Raw genomic sequence first — 22,302 nt, 5'->3', positions numbered from 1 at the left:
CAAGAACACAGAAGATAAGCTGGAAAGGTACATTAGGGCCGGGGTTGACTGAAACGAGCTCAGGTCATGACTTGCCCAATAGAAAAGCCTTTTGAGGAGGACCTGACCAGCTCAGCATTGTTGAAAGGCCAGTATTTTCCTAGTTAATAAAACCTTTTATATCTTATAGAAATGCACAGCAAATTTGTGAGTCTACAGGCCTCATTTTTAAAACTCTACCTACATCATTTTCTAGGTAGCTATTTTATAGGTAGGGACCATGATTCTACCCATCCTAGCCCCTTCTTCACTAAGACCTACAAGTTTAAATAAAACAATGGGGTAACACATTAAAGGAACCCTAAAACTTTTTAAAAAATATTTTATTTATTTATTTTACAGAGAGAGAGTACACAAGCAGGGAGAGCAGCAGGCAGAGGGAGAGGGAGACGCAGGCCCTCCACTAAGCAGGGAGCCTGAAGTGGCTCTCAATCCCAAGACCCTGGGATCATGACCTGAAATGAAGGTAGACACTTAACTGACCAAGCCACCATAGATAAATATTCAGGTGCCCCTAAATATCCCTAAAACTTTTAAAGAAACTCATAAGTTTTCCTATGGAGCTATTTTTAAGTAAAGAGAAAGAAGTTTCCCATTGAGGACAATCTACAAACAAATTATTCTCACTAATGTGATAAATACTAACATTTTTGAAAATCGTGGACCCAAAGTAGACCTCAGTCTTGAAAGAGAGACTAAAATGGTTATGATGGCCAAAGGGTTAATTCTTGGGTCTGGGACCCTCAGGTTTCAGTGCCTGAAAATGAGCACGGATATGAGCAATGACAAGCAAACGAATAAGGCAAAGATAAAGACTACCATATTCTTTTCTAGCTACTGTTCCTCTTAGCACTGCTGTCAATATGCACATCATGCTGGTTTTCCCAAGGTGACGAGCCTTAGGTTCCTGTGAAAAGTTGGGAAGATGCTACTTTTACTATGGATGCTCCTCTCCATCTCTCCCCCATGGTCTTTTATGGTCTGTCTTTGAATCTAACCATAAACCACACTGAGGGGGCACCTGGGTGGTTCAGTCCATAAAGTGTGCTCCAACCTGATTTTAGGCTCAGGTCATGATCTCAGGGTCCTGGGATTGAGACCCACGCTGGGCTCCAGGTTGGCAGGGAGTCTGCTTGAGAATTCTCTCCCTCTCCTCTTGCCCCTCTACCTGCTTGTGTACTTTCTCTCCCTTCCTCCCTCCCTCTCTCCCTCCCTCTCTAAATAAATAAATAAATAAATAAATCTAAAAAAAATAAAGTGTACTGAGGATCCTACACCACTTCCATACCTTCTAAATCTAATATGTGCTCACATCTATACCTACAAAACAAACACAAGGACTTCAAGAACTTGTTGGTGACTCAAAATTCTCTCAGAAACTATTACGTTATCATCAACAAACACCTCTGACTACACCTAAACTCATGACACATGTCTGACTTGTATAGGAACTTCCAGGTGACAAAAAATAAACAAGTGAGTAATATAAAAATAAACATAAACAGATACAGAATTTAAGACATGTAGAAAAGAGGCTTTAAAGGCCAGGACCACCAATTCAAGGTGCTATAGACCCTACCAATTTGGGAGCATGATGGTGATGATGATGATGATGATGATTCTGTCCCGTGGCCTCCATACACACACACACACACACACATATATATATACATACATACATTCATATATATTTTATATATATATATGTGTGTGTATATATATATATATATATTTTTTTTTTTTAATGGGGCTCATCAGGTGTTAAGGTTTGTCGCCACTCCCTGAAGCATGGCATGTCTTCCTTACAACAACCCCCAGAGCGAGGTACTATCTCCTCCACTTTCCCTAGGAAAAAACTAAGGCTCCGAAAAGTTAAGTTGTGCCTTTGAAGTCACATAAAAAGGAAGAGTGAAGTCCACCAACCCTCTTTATAATCATACCAAAGACTGTCAGAGTTGTAAGTAGGCAAAGAGGTCGGGAGGTGGGAAGAATCCCATTAAAGTGGCAGAGAGACAGAGGATAGAAAAGTTTCAAAAGCATGATTCCCTGAGGGCTGCGATGGCCCCATGCACCATCCTCCAGGGAGCCCCTGCATGAAATGGGGCTGGCGACAGGTGCTCCGGCTGGAGTTGTGCTGTGTGTAAATGACACTGTTGGGTGAAGAGAGGTGGGGAGCAACAGAGGAATAGAACACAAGATAAATTAATGAACCCCTTCATATTTTCACGTGTGAGGATGTATTGTTGGTGTGTGTGTATTTTATATCATTCCTGCGGATTTGAGGCGTGGAGAGAGAAGATATAGAACTCCCCTGGCTTGCCCCATTTAAACTAGAAGTCTACCTTCCATTCTCTATATAATATAGTATTTGGGAATGCTATAATATTTCAGTATCATATATTATAACCATATTAATTTGCTAAAAATCTTTCCCTAATATTAAGTCCAGATTCAATTTCCATTAAACTCCACTTGTTGGCTCCATGTCTCTCCTTTAAATCTATACTGAATGCAGTATATCTAATTTGAAGATAACGCTCAGGTTCTCCCTATTATTTCTCTTCTCCAGGCCAAACATACTCACTCACTTTAGAAAATTCATGACCAGGCATAGAGACTTTTCACCATTTTAGCTGCGGACTATTCCTGACCTGACCTTTATAGGCAAATGGGCTCACTGTGCCTTTTAAAGTGGGGCTCCAGAACTGAACAGGTGTAGGTTGTCTGACCATTACAGAGACTAGTAGGACTCTTATCTCCCTTGCTCTGAGTATTATAGTTCTAAAAGCATAATCCAACATCCCCATATCATTCTGTAGATACATAGTGAGCTAAGAGTACAACCCTTTCCTTCTTTGTTCTGTTCAGCCAATTCTGTCACTCTGTTATGCACTCATGCACTTTTGGGGGGGAATCTCAAATCAGGACTTTATCAGCTGCCCCATTAGATGTCACATTATGTTTAGGCAAGGGCTGTAGACAAGATCAGGAACAGGCACCCTATATCACTAAGTAGCTCTGCTTTCCATCCTCCATCTTCTACTACATAAGAACACATCTGGGGAGAAAGGGAACTCATTCCTGGAAAGTTACTCAAATATGTTCACTGCCTCTGCAGACACTGTTGAATAGAGCCATCAACTTGGAAAATCTATTGTCTTTGAGTCTCTGACTCCTCTAAACAATTCTTCCTGGTTGACTGAGTGTCATTTATCTCTGGAACACCCCTCCCTTCACTATTGAGAAGTCAAAACCTGTATTCAACTTACTGCACAAACCTGATTATATTTTCAACAAAATAATCTTGCTTCTTTCTCTAGTAGCACAAAATGCTGCATCCCTCTGAAGATCTTAGAGTGCTAATGATAAATCCTTACAGAAGGACTGCTGTAGGTCTTGTCAGTTCTCTCTGGGCACCCAGCACTCCAGCTGAGAACAGTGAAAGAGAACACAAGCCAGGTCCAGTGCCAAGAATACTCACCAGAGCATTGCCTATCTTTGATAGTGACATTCACCAGACCGACCTATCAGCAATAAAAGTAACAGCCCTTCCCCGCTGCCTTCAACAAAAATCCTAAATGCAAATTTGGAGAGTGTATTATGTTCCTCTAAGTTTTAGCAAGGAAGAGAAAAGAGTAACATGATCTTACAGTGTAGAATATAAGTTCAAAATCTCCCAAGGAAAAGGCAGAGCAGTTTGTCCCAGAAGAATATTTCCCTGCTCATATTTTCACAACGTTACTCTAAATTCAAACTTTGTCTTTTAATGCATAACATTTTTGAAGAATTACATTCAAGTTGGGTACTCAAAGACAAAATGAAATAATTATCTGATTAATTCAGTTAGCCATTCTACATAATTAAGACTCCTGTACCTTTTCAGGTCTGTTGTTTTTTTTTTTTTTTTTTTTAAGGTCATTCTCCGCATAATTTCCACGACTTTCTATTTCATCTTGGCCGAGAAATGTGTGATTTTGAAAAGAACCTCATGGCTGTAATATCAAAGATTTTCCTTCCACTGCTTTGGGGGAGGGGAGAACTTTTACCACTGCCTTTTAATTTTTTCCCACTGTCAGGGCTGTGCTTAAAGAGCCTATTAAACCATTTATTATATGTGAGAAGGGCACTAGAGAAATGATTGTTTCCACATTGCAACAACAAGTTAATCATAAATCTAAAAGGTTAACAAGAAAAATGAAATCAATTTTATACAAGTGAATCATGTTAAAAGAGTCAAAATGATATTTTACTTGCTAGCTATGATCTGATCCTATGCTTTTCAGACTTCATTGCTCATTAAAATGTTTAGTATAAACCTTGATTTTGGCTGTCCACACATGTCAGCACATTTTGGCTGAAATTTAATACTAGATTACTTGGACAGTTCATTTTCCTTCTCCTATGCAATGGAAAAAAAAATGTTAATGCTTGGGCGTAAAACTTGTTCTTATTATTAAACAAAGAGGAAGAAGAGAAAATCTAGTAAATGCCTTTAATAGTAAAGAGTACTATGCAGATGTCAGCCTTATTAATGCTCCTTGGTATCATGATTATTTATGTAAAACTCTTTATTGACAGCATAAATCCACCATTTCATTATCATTTGCTGTAAATACGATGAACATTATAAATAAAAAATAAAAAATTCATTTCAGATTTATAACTAATGAGACACCAAAGTTCATTAAAAACACTTGTGGCATCTCTAATGAGTTTTAAAATGCCAACTTCAGAAATGGAGACAGACCAAGTACAGCATTCTGTATACTTGATCTGAGCTGTGCTGATTTACCCCTTGTATGTTTTACTGAATTAAGAAAGATAAACATGGGACTTTATAAGCCTCTAGGGAGAGACACCACAATTTACAACGTTTATGCCAAAGGCACAAAGTGGGAAGAACCCAGAGGGAGATGGAGGAAAACAAATCTTTCTTAAAGTAATTTATCAAGCAACTGACAAGGTGACGTTCTCCAGGAAATGCCTTTTAGAATTACTTTTATGTGCTCTATGGATCAAACTGGCCCAGGCAATAGCGTACATTTAGGGCTTGAACACTCTTACAAAAACACTGCCATAAAATGAATAAACCTATACATGTATACACACATGAATGTCCACCTGTTACACGGGATTTTTTTGTCCATTTCCACTTACCTAACCTACACTGCTAGAGGTTCTTTAAAACGGAAGTCCAGTATTCTGTCAAGGTAGAGTAACCAAAACAGGGTATGGATCTCTTTCAATCTCTACCGTGGGGCTGCGACACCAAAGATTTAATTCCAGACATGCCATGACACCCCAGTGTCAGGTCTCTTGGACTTAAGTCTCCACTCCAACAGCCTTTTCCTGATACTCTAATCTATGGTGACAAATGTGTCCTTAATTTGCACGACACTTTTCAGCTGCCCTCATAGGAGACCACCTTGAAGGAGCGAGTAAAAGGTTTAGTCATGGTTTCTATTTTTCTATGTAAATCAATACATTCTAGTTAAATGGACAATTAATAGGTCACTTCCAAAATAGTGGTGTATCAGTCCTGGTTAATAAACAATCCCCAGAGTTGATAATGGACCCTATGTATTCAGCAAGTCCTGTATACACTCAGCTCATCCACTAAATCCCTTTTCAGGTGGACAGGGTTATATGGGAAGATGAGCTAGAATGAGTCTATAAAAGTCAGTTTTATTCACTGCTTTATTTTTCAGTCAAGTGCTTTAAATGGTGTCCAGAAATTCACTCGGAACGTGAGACAGGAGAAAAGATGGACACACAGAGCCTCGCTTTATGACCATACAAAAGGGCAACTGACCCTTGCCCGAGCCTTTTCCATGTGAAATGGCTCCTAAAGTTCATCTGCACAGTGAAAAATCGTGGTGAGGTCGCGTGTGGATGAGTCAAGTGAAAGTGACGATTGGTCACGGGTCTGTCACCCATTGTGGCTGGGTCTCTGCCATATAAAATGCTCTGTGGGAAAGTATCGGCCCCCTAAAGAGATGCTCAGAGGCCTGCAGCTCATTAAACGGCCAGCATTTGCTGCCTCACTTGTCAGGAATCATTCTGTTGAGCAACTGCTCTCCTGAAACATTCATAAAACACATTAACCGAGAGGCAGCAGGGACCTGAATTCAACCGTGATAGAGCTCTCTACTTCAGCCTGATTCAACTCCAATTTCACTTTTCACCTGATGGAGGGGTTAGCCTGAATAAATGTTTCCTCTTGGGCACCTGAAATAAATGTGCCCCTTTACTGGACTCCTTTTTCATAAGCTCAGATTCTCTGGTTACAGATTCTTATTTTACCTAGAAATCTCAAGATCAAGGTGAACTTTATTTCTTTTTTGTTTGACATTGTTTTCTTTGGCTATGTGAGTGTGTGTGTGCATGTGTGCTCTGAAAGTTTTTCAAAGTTGTCATTCTCACTTCACCCCTGGACAATGTTTAAATTTTGTAATGTTCAAGGAAGAGTTCTCTTGAAAATGTTTCCTACAACTCTGGCTACTTTCCTTCAAGATCATAAAGAGGAGGTATTTGTCTCCTTTTACAACCTGGACAATTTTAACTATTTTCTACGGACACCCAGTGACTTTCTGTGTTACATTTTAAGCTGAATGGAAATTTCACACAGCACAATTTCTTAGCCTTCCTTCCTTTCTTTTTTCTTCTCTAAATGAGTATTGCTACATGTTTCAGAAAGAGCCAAACTGGTCCCTCTGAGATCTTTTATATCAAATGGAAAACAAGTCACTTTCCTTGGTGTGTCAGGCCTGGGTTTCAATGCCATTAGAAACTGCTCACAATTGCTCAGTGTGCTGAGGTCTGATAAATCTCTGGAAACCTCCTGAATAGGATTGCTGTGATTTTTTTAGTGAGGATTTAGCTCCTTGCCATTGCATTACCAATTAGTTTTCCAGAGCACATTAAATCCTGCTGCTTTGGTTTACAGAATAACTGAGGCATTGCTGATGAAGCATAAAAACTTACTTGCAAAAGCAGTGGGGGATGCAGGGCGCCGACAGGACCCACCGCAGCATGCCGAGTAGAATGGAGGGGCACTCAGGAAAAAAGGCTTGGAAGACGCTGTGGAGAAAGCATTGATCTCATGGATGAGCCATTTCTTTTAGACAATATTCAAAATTCCAGTTTCCCCAAAGCCAATGAGTAAAACATTTCATTTCCTAAGCCTTTACTTAGTTAGTTATAACTTTTACTGAAATTAAGGTCATTCTAAAGTAGCCTTTATCACCCAAAGAGATTGCCAAAGAGTTTAATCAAGATTTGGAAGATGTGTTGGAAATAATCAATGGTTCAAAACCAAACTTAATAGTTAATTTTCTGTGTTGTCATAATTATATGTAGCATGTATTCTTTTATTTAAAATACCCCAGAGCAACACTATCCAAGAGAATGATCTGTGGTGATACAATGTCCTTTATCTCTACTGTCCACTTGAAAATAAATATTTTTATCACTCTCGCTACATATTCAATGGCAACTTTTTTCTTAGTCATATTTAGTGAGTATTATTTTGATACGAAGACATAGGTTTTTCAAGAACACAGTAATTTCAGACTTGTATTTTAACCAATTGATAAGCATGTATTTATTTTTGCCAATATTTTTGAAGGTATGTCAAAATAAGTGTATTGCCCAACAAGAATTTAGGTTCTTAATGCCTTCAAATTGCAAATTAACCATAAATCATAATATAATGGAAAGTTACCAATATTAATGTTCTCAGTTTTTTAATATCCAAGTTTTCAAATAATAAAATGTTTGTCTGAATAACATTTCCAAACATACACAGCAGGCTCAGTCAGTGGCGCGTACAGCTCCTGATCTTGGAGTTGTAAGTGTGAGCCCCACACTGAGTAGAGAGATTATGTGAAAATAAAATCTTATAAAAAATGGCATTTTGAAAATACAGCAATTAAGCAAAGTACGAAAAGGAAATCCATTTTGATGTTCAAAAGTACTATAAAACTTTTTTTCTGATTTTTTTTTAATATGCTCTATCCCCAATGTGGGGTTTGAACTCACGACCCTGAGATCGAGAATTGCACGCTCCACTGAATGAGCCACCCAGGCAGCCTATAAAACATTTTTTTTAATTTCACTGTTATCATAAGTCATTCTAATATTGACTATAAAACCATCGAAGAAACGACAAATCATTTCTTCTTAATTTAACATCTTATATTACAAGAAAATGGCATTATTTAGGCAGAGTTACATTTTTCATTATTCTTGGACTATAAGTACATTGAAAAATAAAAATACATTTTTATGTATAAGCTTTGTCACATTATGTTTATTCTCAAGCATTTCTGTTAACTTATTTCACCCCCAAAAGAAACATTCCACAGATAATTAAGTAATGGCAATTGCGCTGTTTGTCACAAAATGCAATGCTGTATTTACATGCATACAAGGAAACATTTATAACAATAGCTGGAAAAACACACATGAAAAAAATATTTATACTTAATAAAGCGTAGAAAGTAAGTACACTAGTGAAACCACATGTACAAATTTTACCATTCTAGCCAAAATGTTTCTCAGACTAACCCTATGGCCCTAAAAATAGAAAGCTAAAAGATTTTTAAAAAATGAATGGTTCATTTGAGACATGTGATCAATTAAATTCATTTGTGATAAATGAAGCTTTGAGATATATGATCTTAGTGTTAAGTTTAACCATAAAATGTTTGCACTGAATAGTTTATTACCATATATTACCTTATCTTAATGGAGGAAAGCTGTAATCAAAATGACATGTTATCTACCGTAATAAACTCTTGTGGCTACGGAACCACACATTACATGACCAAGCTTCAGGTTCCATTGTGTAGAATTTCTTCACCATTTTAAATAAACTCTTTGACATACATATATTTACACAGATTAGTTCATTCCTGATTCCCATACATAAATACACCTTGTTTAAACTGGCTTATGTGAAAATTGCTGTGAAATTCCAATTAAGTGCTCCATTTTTTTTTTAACATGTGCCTACAAACTGACATAAGTCAAATGTTAATCCAGCTGACCATGTGATTGCAGGGGTGTCGAATGGTATGAGGAAATGAGATTTAAAACAATGAAATGCAAAAAAACAATAATAATAAAATAAACAATGAAATGCATTTAGAAATATATATTACACTTTAAAATTTTTATAAACCTCATGCTTTTTAAAGCAATGAACAAACAAAGAAACTTATTTGTGATAAAAACAAAGCAACAAGTTAACAGACCTGTTAAAACTTTTGTAAGCCATTAAGAACTACTCTGAAAATGCTCTAAAAAAGGCAGAACACGGGAATTTCATCCTGGATGATATGCATTTCAAAGCCCATTAGTGCAATCTAAATACAGTCATTTTATCACTGATCATATTGGGAACAATTCATCACGAGTTTACTGAATAATATTTATGACAATAATATTTAAGGAGTGTCTACTATACACCGGGCACTGGACTAGCTATGAATTTAACACACGCTATCTCATTCATTCATTACCATTCAGCCTCAGAACCTCTACCACTCAGGCATGTGTCTGCAATGTGATGAAGACTATTTTCAGCAAATTTTTTAAAAAAGACAAGAGAAACATAAATATGATAGCATATTTAGTCATTAGCCAGGAAAGATAGGGATTTCATGCAGAGACTGCCAATTATTCCTAAGAGTTGGAACCCAGAAAAGGGACTCATCTCCCAAGCTTTCCATAAAAGAAAAACAAATGGCCTTTCGTGTGGGGTTGGAGGGGGGAACGGAACGCACACTGTCAGGTGCTACAGCATGATGTTAGGTTCTGTCAGCACAACGTTTCAGGATACTCAGAGTTTTGTATTCCACTGACAAAACTAGCTTCCAGTTTCTGTAGGAATCTGCTACAAGTCACAAACAAATCACTTAAAATTCTTGGAACTGAACTGTCTGAATCCAAATGACGAAAATCACTTACAGAAAACCTCATGGACTTTTCACTTCTTAATCAGAGGTTCTGACTTAACTGAAGCCACGGAATCAAAATATATTAACTCTTCTGCATATTTAATTAAGGTGGGAACTTAGAGCCAACTTAACCGTGAACTGGACTGATTTCTTTCCAAACTTAACGAGATGGTTCTGTGATACAAGCATCTCATAGCCAAGAACAATTACAAGCCTAACTACAGAGAAATTATCTCCAAAATTCTGTTGTCTAGAAAGCAAGCAATAATTTTTAAATTGCTTCTCTGTTATTATTTTCACTTTTCTTTTACTGATGGAGAAGAACAATGGGTACTTAAAAAAGGGTGAAACCACATTCTTTTTATTGTCCATGCAAAACTGTGGTACAAACTGACTTGAGTTGATGTTTCAAAGAAAGAATACTAAAGACCACTAATAAAACTTTCAAATAAATTTTGAGTCCACTGCAGTGCTATGCCAGTTGGCAGCACCTTTTAAAGATGAGGAGAAATGAGAAAAGGTTCCAAGATGTCTTAATAAGGCAATCAAAGGATCAAAACATACCTCTAGGAAATAACAGGGAATTAAATAATTTTTAAAAAATGGTTTTAAATAACCTTCTTTAAGTGCCTGGTACATGGGCACCAGAAATAAAGAAATCTAAATAAAGAAATCTAAATGTGAAAAGAATACACATTTGGAATAGAGTGGACCCAAAAACAAGACTCCAAAGAATGGCAACCAGATGCCCAAAGTAGTAAGACCTAAGAAATATCACTTACCTAATGAGGTGTGATTTATTTTATCACACAACCTGAAAGGAATTCATTTATGTGATCCACATGCAAATTTGCTTTCAGTCACAAGGGAAAGCAAGTTAAGTAAATTCATCCTTTATCTTCCTGCTCATCAGAAAACAACAGAAGTCCACATTTTTTTCCTCAATGAGTATTTCAGACACAGAAAAACAAAGGTCTAATGTTCTGGTACAGCTATGAGAAGATAAATCAAGTGTAGTGTCTACTTGTTTGATTCTATCCTTTTAATTCTGTGCAAATAGTATTTATTGCATCTCTATCGAGTGCCACACAGTGTACTATGTACTGGGATTACAAAGATGAAAAAGAAACAGTTTCCTTCTCTACAAGAATTTCTATTTAGTGTTTCTTTACTTATAGATTTATATCTGGAGGTCAGAGAAATTAAATGCAAATTTTTCTTTTCTCCAAAGTCAATTTTGTTCTGTAAAATCTGAAGCATTCCCTGAGAAAGAGAGGCTTGAAAAAATTCATATGGTGCGTTTTCCTAACCATTGGTTCTCAACCCTGAATACACACTAGAATTAACTAGAGTGCTTTCAAAGATACAGATGCCCAGGTCACACACCAATGGGGTTAAATCACACTGGCTAAGGGTGGGCTCGTTAGCACAGCATTGTTTCAAATGCTGCACAGGTCATTACAATGCATCGCCAGGATGGAAACACTGAAAAGAACACAAAACAATGTCTGACACAGCAGGCACTCTATACATGTTAGCCTTTACTCCTGCCATTGTTATGCAATTTGAGATCAACTGTGAGACAACGTATGAAAAGAAGCAGCATGGTCAAGACTTCCACTGAAATAGAGAAGTAAAAAGAAAAGATTATTGTTAAGAAGGCTTTGTCCAGGAAGGCTTTAATCAGGAACAACATCTTAATCCACACCTTGATTTGGAAGGTATCTAGAACTGCAAAGGATGAGAAAGAAGGCATTCCAACAAGGAAAGGTGGCAAGAACAAAAGGCGGGGGGGGGGGGGGGTTTGAGGAGGAGCACATGGGGTAGGTTAAGAAGACATGCCCCACTCCTGGCACTAGGCCCAAAGACTGAACTCTAAGGAATGTAGTTGGAGAACCGAAATGTTGCTGATGGAATGAAGGTGTTGGGAGAACAGAGTATTTCTATTTAATTTGACCATCAGATGGGGATAAAGAAGGTTTCCCTGAGTAGCTTGGCGATATGACAAAGTTCTCTTTTGGGAAAATTCACCTGGCAGTACTGGGTGCAATGTGGTGGAGCACCATAAGGCTATGTGGAAGGGTCCCACTGCAGGAATAAGAATAGGTGATGGCACCCCTTTGTTTGGACACTGCACCAGCATCTTTTCCGGCCTCACTGCAGCAGGTGAGCAGATCTTGCTTCCTCTCAAGCTGTGGGGGTCCGGTTCATTGCAATCATCAAATATGTTCACTACCTCTGCTACCTCTCCCTTTAAGGCGTCTCCACAGCAGTGCTGACAAATCTGAGGAAAACCATTGCTCTTTTTATTATAAAGTCAACATCCCAGGAGAGAATAGCATAACAGAATAGAATGGGTAGCTCTCCAATTCTAGAAGCCCTAATGGAGACTCCTTGAGCCCCAAGCTATATCAACTCTGTGTGACTAATCCTTGCACTGATCTACTCCAGCAGGAGACAACCCTGGCCAGAGTTTTATCTGATTGTTACCCTGATTTCACCCTGTAGCAGATTTTAAATGGCTATAAATTATTTGACACTCCTTCCCCTGAGAGGTAAGATCTCGATTTCCCCTTGCCTTTTATTTGGGATGACCCTGCTGCCTTGTTTCACAGAAGGCTATGGAAGAAATGTCATTCTAGAACTTTAATACCTAGGCCACAAGGATTCTTGCAGCCACTCTTGGGGTTTTTAGAGTGTTTGCTCTTAAAATACTCCCTTTCATAACCCAAGCGTTATGCTATTAGAAGTTCAAGACACTTGGAAAGTCCAAGTGTGGACTGCTGGAACAGCTTCAGCCATGTGTGAAGCTGTTTTGAACATCCAGCCCAGCTGGGTCTTTAGAAGACCACAGCTCTGGCTGCCATCTAGCTGTAATGAGATTCTAAGAGAGAACTACCCAGCAGAGCCCAGTCAACCCACGGGACTGTGAGAGAAAATAACGAATTGTTCCTTTAAGCTTCTAAGCTTTGAGATGGCTTTGTACACAGTAATTCCCCTTTTTTTCCCCCAACATTTTGCCTGTGGAGAAATGGTGGGAAGGAGTCTTTCAGATCTTTCCCTGTATGTTGTCAGGGGGCTTTTGTAGTATGTGTTTGAAAGTCAGATGCTGACTGTAATCTCTGTTCTTATTTTGAAATGAGGAAACAGAGGCTCAAGGAGCTTCTGTGAATTATGATTATATAAGCAATAATATAAAGACCTTAGACATGAATCTAGGCTTTAAAATTATGGAAATGCTGCTAAAATCAGCTCATAACACTGTATTGTTAAATTTACTCAACTTGCCATTTTTGCTTTGGAGGAACTGTTGGCAAATTTTACTTTAAAAAATACTTTAGGCTTGGGGCGCCTGGGTGGCTCAGTGGGTAGGGCCGCTGCCTTCGGCTCAGGTCATGATCTCGGGATCCTGGGATCGAGTCCCGCATCAGGCTCTCTGCTCTCTGCTCGGCAGGGAGCCTGCTTCCTCCTCTCTCTCTCTCTGCCTACTTGTGATCTCTGTCAAATAAATAAATAAAATCTTTAAAAAAAAAAAAAATACTTTAGGCTTTGCAGCCAGAGGTCTCTGTTACAACTATTCAATGTGTGATGCAAAAGCACCTACAGAAAGTACATAAAGAAATAGGACTGACTCTTTTCCTGCTTTAAAAAGTACTGTTTTGGGGTGCCTGGGTGACTCAGTGGGTTAAAGCCTATGCCTTCGGCTCAGGTCATGATCCCAGGGTCCTGGGATCGAGCCCCGCATCAGGCTTTCTGCTCAGCAGGGATCCTGCTTCCTCCTCTCTATCGGCCTGCCTTTCTGCCTACTTGTGATCTCTGTCTGTCAAATAAATAAATAAATAAATAATCTTTTAAAAAATAAATAAATAAAAAATAAAAAGTACCGTCTTTTGGTTTCAGATCCAATGTAACTATAGAATTGGTTCAATACATCTAAACTCAATCCAGCTCTAAGATAGTCTCTTTAAGAAATATGGCACCAATCATGGTTTTTATTCTTTTAATGTACCAAAACCTCTTCAAAGAATAACATAACACCTTCACATATTTTAATTTTTTTTTTTCAGAGTAGAGAGAGTACACCTGGGCATGTGAGAGTGGGGTGGGACAAACAGAGGGAAAAAGACAGAATCCTAAGCAGGCTCCATCTCATGTTCCTGGGACCATGACCTGAACCAAAATCAAGAGTGAGACACTTAACCAACTGAGTCAACCAGGCTCCTCCACATATTTTAATTTTAAAAGTTGTCAGAAATTTAACATTCTAAAGAACAAGAAATTTTGAGTCTTACCAAAAGGACTGGTAAAAATGTATCATATATCGCATATTTTATTTCTGACAGCCACTTTGAGTTAATAAAATTAAGGCTGTTATGGCAAGGTGACTAAATGTGAAAGAAGAGTGAAAAACCCAATTCATCATTGGAATATTGATAATCAAGAAGTCAATTAAGTATTCAGTAATATAGAAAAAGATGTGAAGTTTTTTTTTCTTTCCTTTCCCCAGATGCTTTTGTTCTGAAACAAAAGTCTAAAAGCTTCAGAGGCTTTTTGATCTTTGACTTCAGAGAGAATTTTAGTGCCTTCAGTTTACTGTTCACATAGCTCACAAAAATGTGCCCCTGAAATATTCCCAACTAATAGCTGGTTGACAAAATGAATAATGCTATTAAAAATAGGATCAGTTATGGTGACTTTATATAAAGTGATGAATCACTCAGCATTGCCAAATCAAGTACTGACTGGAGGCTAAAAAGAATAAAAGGGAGAGATTTCATTAAAAGTGGAAACATTACTGAAAGTAAAATAAAATATTTTGGAATAAAATATACAAGGGTCTGGTAAGCATATTATACATTAAGGCAAAAATCCAATTTCTTACTAAGAGAGTGTAAAATAGAAAAGCATGATCTAATGAAGTCTTAAATAAGGATTCTAACAAGCATTCCTAGATAAAAATCATACTGTTTCTTTTTCCAATTTGCCTTTTTATTCCTGACAGACTCCAGGTATATTCAAATGAAAACTTATGCTTCTTAACTGGTTTAAAAACTGTGTACTTTCACTATTTAAAAAAAAAAAAACTGTAATTAGGAAAAATAATTTAAAACCTCTGTTAATCCAAGACTAAGCAGAAAAATACTGTATTAAGAGCTACAAATCAAGTTCCCTGAAAGATATAATAAGGGGCATCCAGTGGCTCAGTCGGTTAAGTGTCTGCCTTTGGCTCAGGTCATGATCCCAGGGTCGTGGGGTAGAAATCTGCTTTGGGCTCCCTGCTCAGTGAGGAGCTTGCTTCTCCCTCTCCTTCTCCCCCTGTCTGTGCCTGCGCTCTCTCTCTTTCTACCTAATAAATAAAATCTTTAAGAAAAGGAAAGATATGATAAGACAGTATTTTAAAGTTATAAACCATAACAACAACAGAAACAGGGTGGTGAAAACAGGCTGAGTGAGGTGTAAATGAAATACCAGTCCCCACAAACCTAAAGACATGTTTGTTTAAATATGTTAAAGATAAGAACATTTCACTTCTGTAAAAACTTGCATAGCAAAACATCTAGAAGTATTTTATGAATACATCTATTACTTGTGTTGCTTCCCTTACTTTCATGCTGCTCTCATTTCTATTATTCAGCAGCAAACCTAAGCATAAAGTGATTTCTTAAAGCAAAGGAGACGTTTTTCTGGTGGGCACAAGAACAGAAGGAAGGAGGCACACTCAAAAAGTGATACAATGGAATTTAATTCACAGCTTCAGTTCCAATATCTGAAGCCCATTTATGGCAAATAAATGTATATAAAATCACTGTCGACAACCAATATCTGAAGCCCATTTATGGCAAATAAATGTGTATAAAATCACTGTCGACAATCCTTTTAAATCACCCACAACATATGGCATCCTTTGGCTTCCTGCACATAACTCTGAACTCTCTGAATCCTATGTTTACTTATGCATAAATGTGTACACAATTTTCTGGGCATTCGTGCCTCTTTAAATAACCCTCAGATCTCTTAAGTCAATAGGAGTTTAGGGGAAAGTTCTAAAATGTTCCTACTTGCCTGCTCATTTACTCCTGTTTTATTATTAAACCTCAATAGCTTCAATACCTGTTAACAGATTGAGATTCCTTGTTGTTAAAGTGGAGTAGAGAAGGTAGAGAAGCATATGTTAGGGGTTGGGATTGGGATAGGTACTACAGTCAGAGGCAAATTAAATGCACATAAATTGCTACGCCACTGTAGCTCCAACTCAGGAATTATTCTGTAAAGAGGGTGGCTTACTGAATCACTACTAGAAGGGAAGGGACTGTCTATAGTCTGTTGGTTCTCTTCACAGCAAAAATCTCTCCATGAATCTGAAGCAGTTCATTAACTTGGGGAACACAGAACAGTTTGTTCAGAGCTGATTCTCACGAACTGTATTGTTATTAATATGTTAATATAAATCCAAAGACACGTTAAGAAGATACAAAAAATATGTACATGTAGTAAGAACAGGCAAAGTAAGAATATCTGCAAATTCCATCAAAGGATGGTTGGGGTGATGGTCTGAGCAAGGAACCACTGGAATGGGGTCCATCCTTACCCTTCTCTGCATTCTCCATTCTCCACCCTGGTACAGGGTCAGCATCACCAACATTTAAGATGCTGTGATTTTAATTTGCCAGAACAAATCTATAAAGCACAGTGGTAGCAAAAATAAGTGAAAAACTCTGGCTTAATAAATTAGATCACAAGGTCTTTAAGCAGGCATAGACAAAACTAAGTGCAATTAATTTAAGACAGCATTATGGATTAACAGGTAAATAGTAACAAGAATTGGGAGGTGGACAAGAAAACTAGAGTGCACATTAAGTATTAATGGTAAGAAGGAATCCTAACAAGGGGTCAGTAAAATGCCATGGATCTGGTACCTTTCCTATAGTATATAGTAAAACTTCCTTGACAAAATTTAAAAAAGAAAGAAAGGACTCACCTATCTAGAAGAAACAATTGCTTTCTAATCCTTTTAAGAAGTAGATTTAATAATAAATAACATTCAGGAAATTATCTTTATGTCAATTTTTTAATGTTTAAAATAACAAATGTCATTAAAAAGCAAGGCCTATCTCCACTTATTTTTTCTTCCTCAAAGATTCCATTTATTTATCTGACAGAGAGAGAGATCACAAGTAGGCAGAGAGGCAGGCAGAGAGAGATGGGGATGCAGGCTCCCCGCTGAACAGAAAGCCCGACGCAGGGCTCCATCCCAGGACCCCAAGATCATGACCAGAGCCAAAGGCAGAAGCTTAACCGACTGCGCCACCCAGGTGCCCCTCCACTTATTTTTTAATAAATCTGGTAACATAACCAAGATAAATTTAAATTTTTCAGCTTTTGACATTTCAAAGTTCTCTTTTATATAAAAAAATGAATATTTTAATCTAGCACAATAGTCACCAAATAATGACATACATGAACTTTTGAGGAAGGCTGTCTGATGATTCTAATTTACTTGCAAAACCTCCTGGTTTCCCCTAATAAACTGTAACAGATCCAAAGATTCAACCCTGGAGGTAAACTATTTACTACCTTCTATTGCACTAAATGTGCCGGTCTAGAGCCTTGAGGAATGCCCTTTGATTTTTAAGGTTTTTAAACTACTCTATATAAACCACTTGATGACATATAGCTACAGAGTATCTTTTTCCTACTCGGAATACTCAGATCACTTTTCCGGAATGAAGCACTGAGAGCCATCCTCTCATTTATTACCTGTAAATCCCTGTTACTGTCTGTCTCCACCTTGCAGATCCTCAGCAAGATGAACAGGGAAGGCCAATTTCTTTCCTTCTGGGCTCAGACATAAAATCACAATTGATTTATTATTGCAAAACATGTAATTGGTTATCACTAGTTTCTGATATTCAATGAAAGACTAAAATAAGGAATACGAAGATACAGGGTAATTTTTTTCTTTTTCACAAGTCCACAGAAGTTTTCACTCTTACTTCTGACAAAAACAAAATTGGTAAGTGAAGTAAATCACTGTAGGAAAAAAACTGGCCTACCAGGAAGATTAAAGTAGCTAACAGTTATGAAAATACTTGGTAAGCCACAAAGCAGTATGAACGTGGAATATAAGCTCCACAAGGGCAGAGACAGTCATCTGTTTTGTGCACTGACTGTCCCAGTGGCCTAGGACTGAGCCTGACACATGGGAGAAAGTTGATAAGCATTTGCTGCATGAATGAAATATGTGGTATAATTAAAAATGGGTAACAAAGATAATGAAGCAGAAATTGCATGCAGGGGCAGAAGTCCTTTAGTTAAATGGTTCTGTAGCTCACCAACACACCAATTAATAGAACTCTGGGCTTTTTTCATTCGACATTTGGGTTGGTACGCCCAACGAGTTAAGGTTGAAAAAAAAAAAAAAAGCGAGTAGTCAATATGCTGAAATGATTAAAGATAACATTTTTTGGTCCACTCCAAAGTAAGTGTCTGAAGGATCAGAAGCAGTCATTTGCTGACATTTCAGAAAGAAATATAAAGAAATCCTGTTATCTTTCCAAAAATGGTAGTTCTCTCTCCTCTATATTCTCTACAGAACATCAATCATTATGTCATCAGTCAGCTAATTTTCAGGTGATAGTAACCTTGTCAGTACTCATTATAACTTCATAATTCTACAGTAGAAAAGAATTCCCACAACATTCAGTAGGACAAAAATCTGTCACTTAAATAAAACTAGGGCAATGTTCAGAAAACTACATTCTGTGTCAAATTACAAAGATAAATGAATGTAAATGCTGGTTTTAAGCAGCATATTTGTAGGAACAAATAGAGAGTGCTTTAATTTTCTTAAGATACTTCTCTAGATTCAAAACTTAAATGCACTCCTATATTTTTTTAAATAAACAGTTATTTGTTCAAATAAAACCCAGGAGAATATCATACCTTCAATGAGAACTAAGTAAAATATTGGGAAAATATATGCTTAAACTATATTAGAACACCTAAAAGGGAAATATAAATTCTTGTTCTCTTATTCTAAAAAGCATTTTTGCATTTTGACACTTTAATAAGTGTACAAGAATGATTATATCCTTGAAAATTTTTAAAAATGTAGTTAGGAGTACCTTTACCCAATAATTGCAATATTTCTAATGAAACAGATACACAAAATTCTTTTCCGGTTATTGAAATATCTGTGCTTGATTTGCATTTGGTTTATTTAAATTTAATCTGTAAAATGCACAAAGGTGAAAATTAAGTAAATTTCAGTGGTTGAGTAGCCAATCATGATCAGGACCAATTTAAAAATCTTTTAAAATAACTTCAATGAACTCAATGCCAAACCACTAAAAGTTATGCAAATCACCAATCTTTTTGAAAATGTTATTTTTCATGACCCAACATTATTTACTAACTCTTACTTAGGTGAGCCGGCTATATACGTTTCTAATTTTCCAAATACTTCAGAAATAACAGAGTGGCCCAAATTTCCAAGGAACAAAAACCCTGCCTTTAACTGTATATTGTTCATTTCCCAAGATGAAAAAACTCTTCCTAGAGTTTAGGTTTTGCACTATATGAATAAGACCGATGCTCATATAATTATATTTGTTCCATTCTGTTAGTAACCATTTCAAACTGAAAGACCAGAACAGGTTCTAAACATGTTAAATTCTATAAAGCCATTAGCAATAAATTTGATCCGGCAGTTTGCTGGGACAATGGAATCTGCTGAAAAAGCGTCTATTAGTCATTCTGGACAAACCCATCGGGATTAAAAGAATGAGTTAAGATCGTCTAAGGACGCAGCGGAAAAAAAATTAATCCAATTGGATCTCAGCTTCTGAGTTTCTAAGAGATTTTCCTTTTCTCACTGCCCATTTCGGCTGCCACTCCATTCCCTTTAGCTAATATCTGACTAAGCTAATATCTGACTTTAGCTAATATCTGACTAAGTTCGCATCCTCTTCCCAATCATAACACTTGGATTTTATCCGAAAATGAAAACAAACCAAAACTGCCTTTCTCTGGGTAAGAAAATTCCTATTTATTGGTGAATCTCCTATTCCAGGTACCAATTCAGTTGTTTCGGCTCACCACAAAGAAAAAGTCGGCCTTGCGATTTCCTTGCGCCTTAGTAATCCAAAATATTAAGAATGGGGAAAGTCAAAAGTTTGCGCAATTCTGCTTCCAAAGATCTTTGCGAGCGTTCCTGGACATCGCCAACAGTTTGAGAAGAAAAAGCCCCCAAAGAGGACCTCGAGAACTTCTCCTTGCCAAAAACTTCCCGGGGAGCTACTGTCGCGCGGCCTCCAGGACAGCAGACCGCGGGCAGAAAAGCTCAACTTGGGAAACCCCGTGAAATTGGTCCAGCGAGCCCAGAGATCTTGGGGACTGGGGCTGCTCTTTCCCGCTAACCCAATGAGGTGCATTCAGGGTTTCTCCGGAAAGGCCTGAAAATCAAGGTAGCCCTACCACTTGTTGAAAGGAAACCGAGAGGAGAGGGGTGGCATGGGATGGGGGAGGGGAGGTGTCGCAGTCAGTGGAGGTAACCTTCTTCACCCCCGAAGTGGCATCTCCGCTAAAGCTCGAGAAGCTCTAGAAGGTCCCAGGCCAGAGCGGATGCCTGCGCGCTGGGGCCGGGACTCCCTTGACGCAGGGCGCACCGCGGAGCGCCCGAATCCCGGTCCAGCCGTGCAGGAGGCGCCAGGCGCGGCTGGGGAGCGAAGAGCTAGCTCACCTGGGGCTGAAGGCTGGAAGGTACATTCTCGGTCCGCCGGGGCCCGGCCCGGCAGCCTGGGGCCGTCCGCCGAGGGGCTGAGCACTTGAAAAGCCCAACGTGTGCCGTACGGCGCGCCGGGGGCACTGACTTGTTCCGGCGCAGGGCACAGCTTGAGGGGAACGGGGCTGGCCGGCAGGGGCCGGACCTGCGCGCGGGCGGCTGTGGCGGCGGCGACTAGAGCCGACGCGGGGCCGTGGTGCGCGGGTGGCTGCAGCCCGTGCGGCGGGGCGCCCCCAGCCCGCAGCAAGTTCTCGATCAGGAAACTCTTGCCCAGGTTGCCAAAGCCCGGCGCTGTGGGGAAGTTAAGGAGCGCGGAGGACGCTACCACGTCCCAGTACGCGCCGGCGTGGGCCGCCACGGCGCTGGGGAGCATAGTGCGGCCGCGGGCGCGCCCGCTTCTCGCTCCGCGCCCCGCACGGGGCCCGCGCCGCCGCCTCCGGTCGCAGCCTTCTGCAGAACTGGAGCGCGCTGAGCCCGGGAAGAAGGAGAGGGCACCGAGGACGCCGGCAGGCTCGGAACGATATTATTTATTTGGGTTGGGAGGTTTTTTTTTTTTTTTTCAAGGATGGGAGGAGTGATTGTGGGAGGGGGAGCTGTGCGTGTCTCTGGCCCGCGGCGTAGGCTCTGGGGGCGCCGGAGGAGTCCCTCCCGCTCCCTATGCAGATCCGGACTTTTCTTTTTTTTCTCTAGAAGGCTGGAAGGTGTGTCTAGCCCATCCATTCATGTCACCCGGCCCACAAAGTGACAGACGCGGCCAACAATAAGGGCGGCCCAGAGAGTCTGAGCTTTGGCAAAGGGAGGGGACGCAGAGCGGGAGGAGGTGGGCGTGGAGGCGACGTGAACCGGGCGCGCTCGCCCGGTCCCCACGGCCGGGGCCTTGGCTCTAGAGCCCACGCAGCTCCCGGGGCGCGAGAGCGCGCGGCCGCGGAGAAGTGCCCCGAGGGCGGGCGACACTCCCTTCTAGAGAGCGCTCGGTGTACCACCTGTTGGTCGACTCCCGGCTCTCCAATGTTGATGCCACTTCTTCAGGAATGAAGGGGAGTCCAAGGGAAACGAATAGTTGTCACTAGTGTCTTGAAGGGCTGTAGTCATCAGAGAAAGTCGCAAGTGTTACTGAGACATCGGGGTCTTACAGATGAGAAGGTTTAAAAAGTGGGATGCATATGAGATGCGCCCTCCGCGCCCCGCCCCCCTCCCTTTAAGGCAAAGGAAATGAGTTTTTCTTGAAGACCTTTAAAGAATTTCGTAGTTTCTAGTAACTTTTTAAATAAGATTTGACTTAGGAATCACTCCAGAAGAAATGTTCTAATAAATTTTGACCTAGAGAAAGAGATCTTAGTTGGAGTTGGCTAAATGGTTGGATCCAAAACCCAGGAAGGAAAGCACCACCAAGTTTTCCTAACACACAGACCAGGATGAGAATTACTCAGGATTACAGCTGCTCTCCCCTCCCTCCCCCGTAGAAATCTGGGCAGTTTCCAATTTATTAACAGCCTGCTGGAGACTGGACAGGCAAAA

The 22,302-nt window shown here is 39.5% G+C and overlaps 1 protein-coding gene across 2 annotated transcripts in view; it reads right to left on the bottom strand.

Moving 5' to 3' along the window:
* DBX2 (developing brain homeobox 2) overlaps positions 1-21,484 on the bottom strand; it is a 35,296-nt gene extending 13,812 nt beyond the window's left edge. For both annotated transcript variants that reach the window (XR_009356725.1, XM_059185584.1), the window contains exons 1-2: positions 20,743-21,484; positions 7,024-7,119 (exon numbers count right to left, since the gene is read on the bottom strand). Coding sequence is in view for 1 of the 2 variants with exons in the window: in XM_059185584.1 (XP_059041567.1) it covers positions 7,024-7,119; positions 20,743-21,157 (511 nt within the window). In the remaining variant the exon portion in view is untranslated. The remainder of the gene's footprint in view (positions 1-7,023; positions 7,120-20,742) is intronic.
* Between the last annotated feature and the right edge of the window lie 818 nt (positions 21,485-22,302).

This window comes from Mustela lutreola, chromosome 8, assembly GCF_030435805.1.
Source record: "Mustela lutreola isolate mMusLut2 chromosome 8, mMusLut2.pri, whole genome shotgun sequence".
Taxonomy (NCBI): domain Eukaryota; kingdom Metazoa; phylum Chordata; class Mammalia; order Carnivora; family Mustelidae; genus Mustela; species Mustela lutreola.
This window is presented reverse-complemented; position numbering and strand designations above follow the sequence as displayed.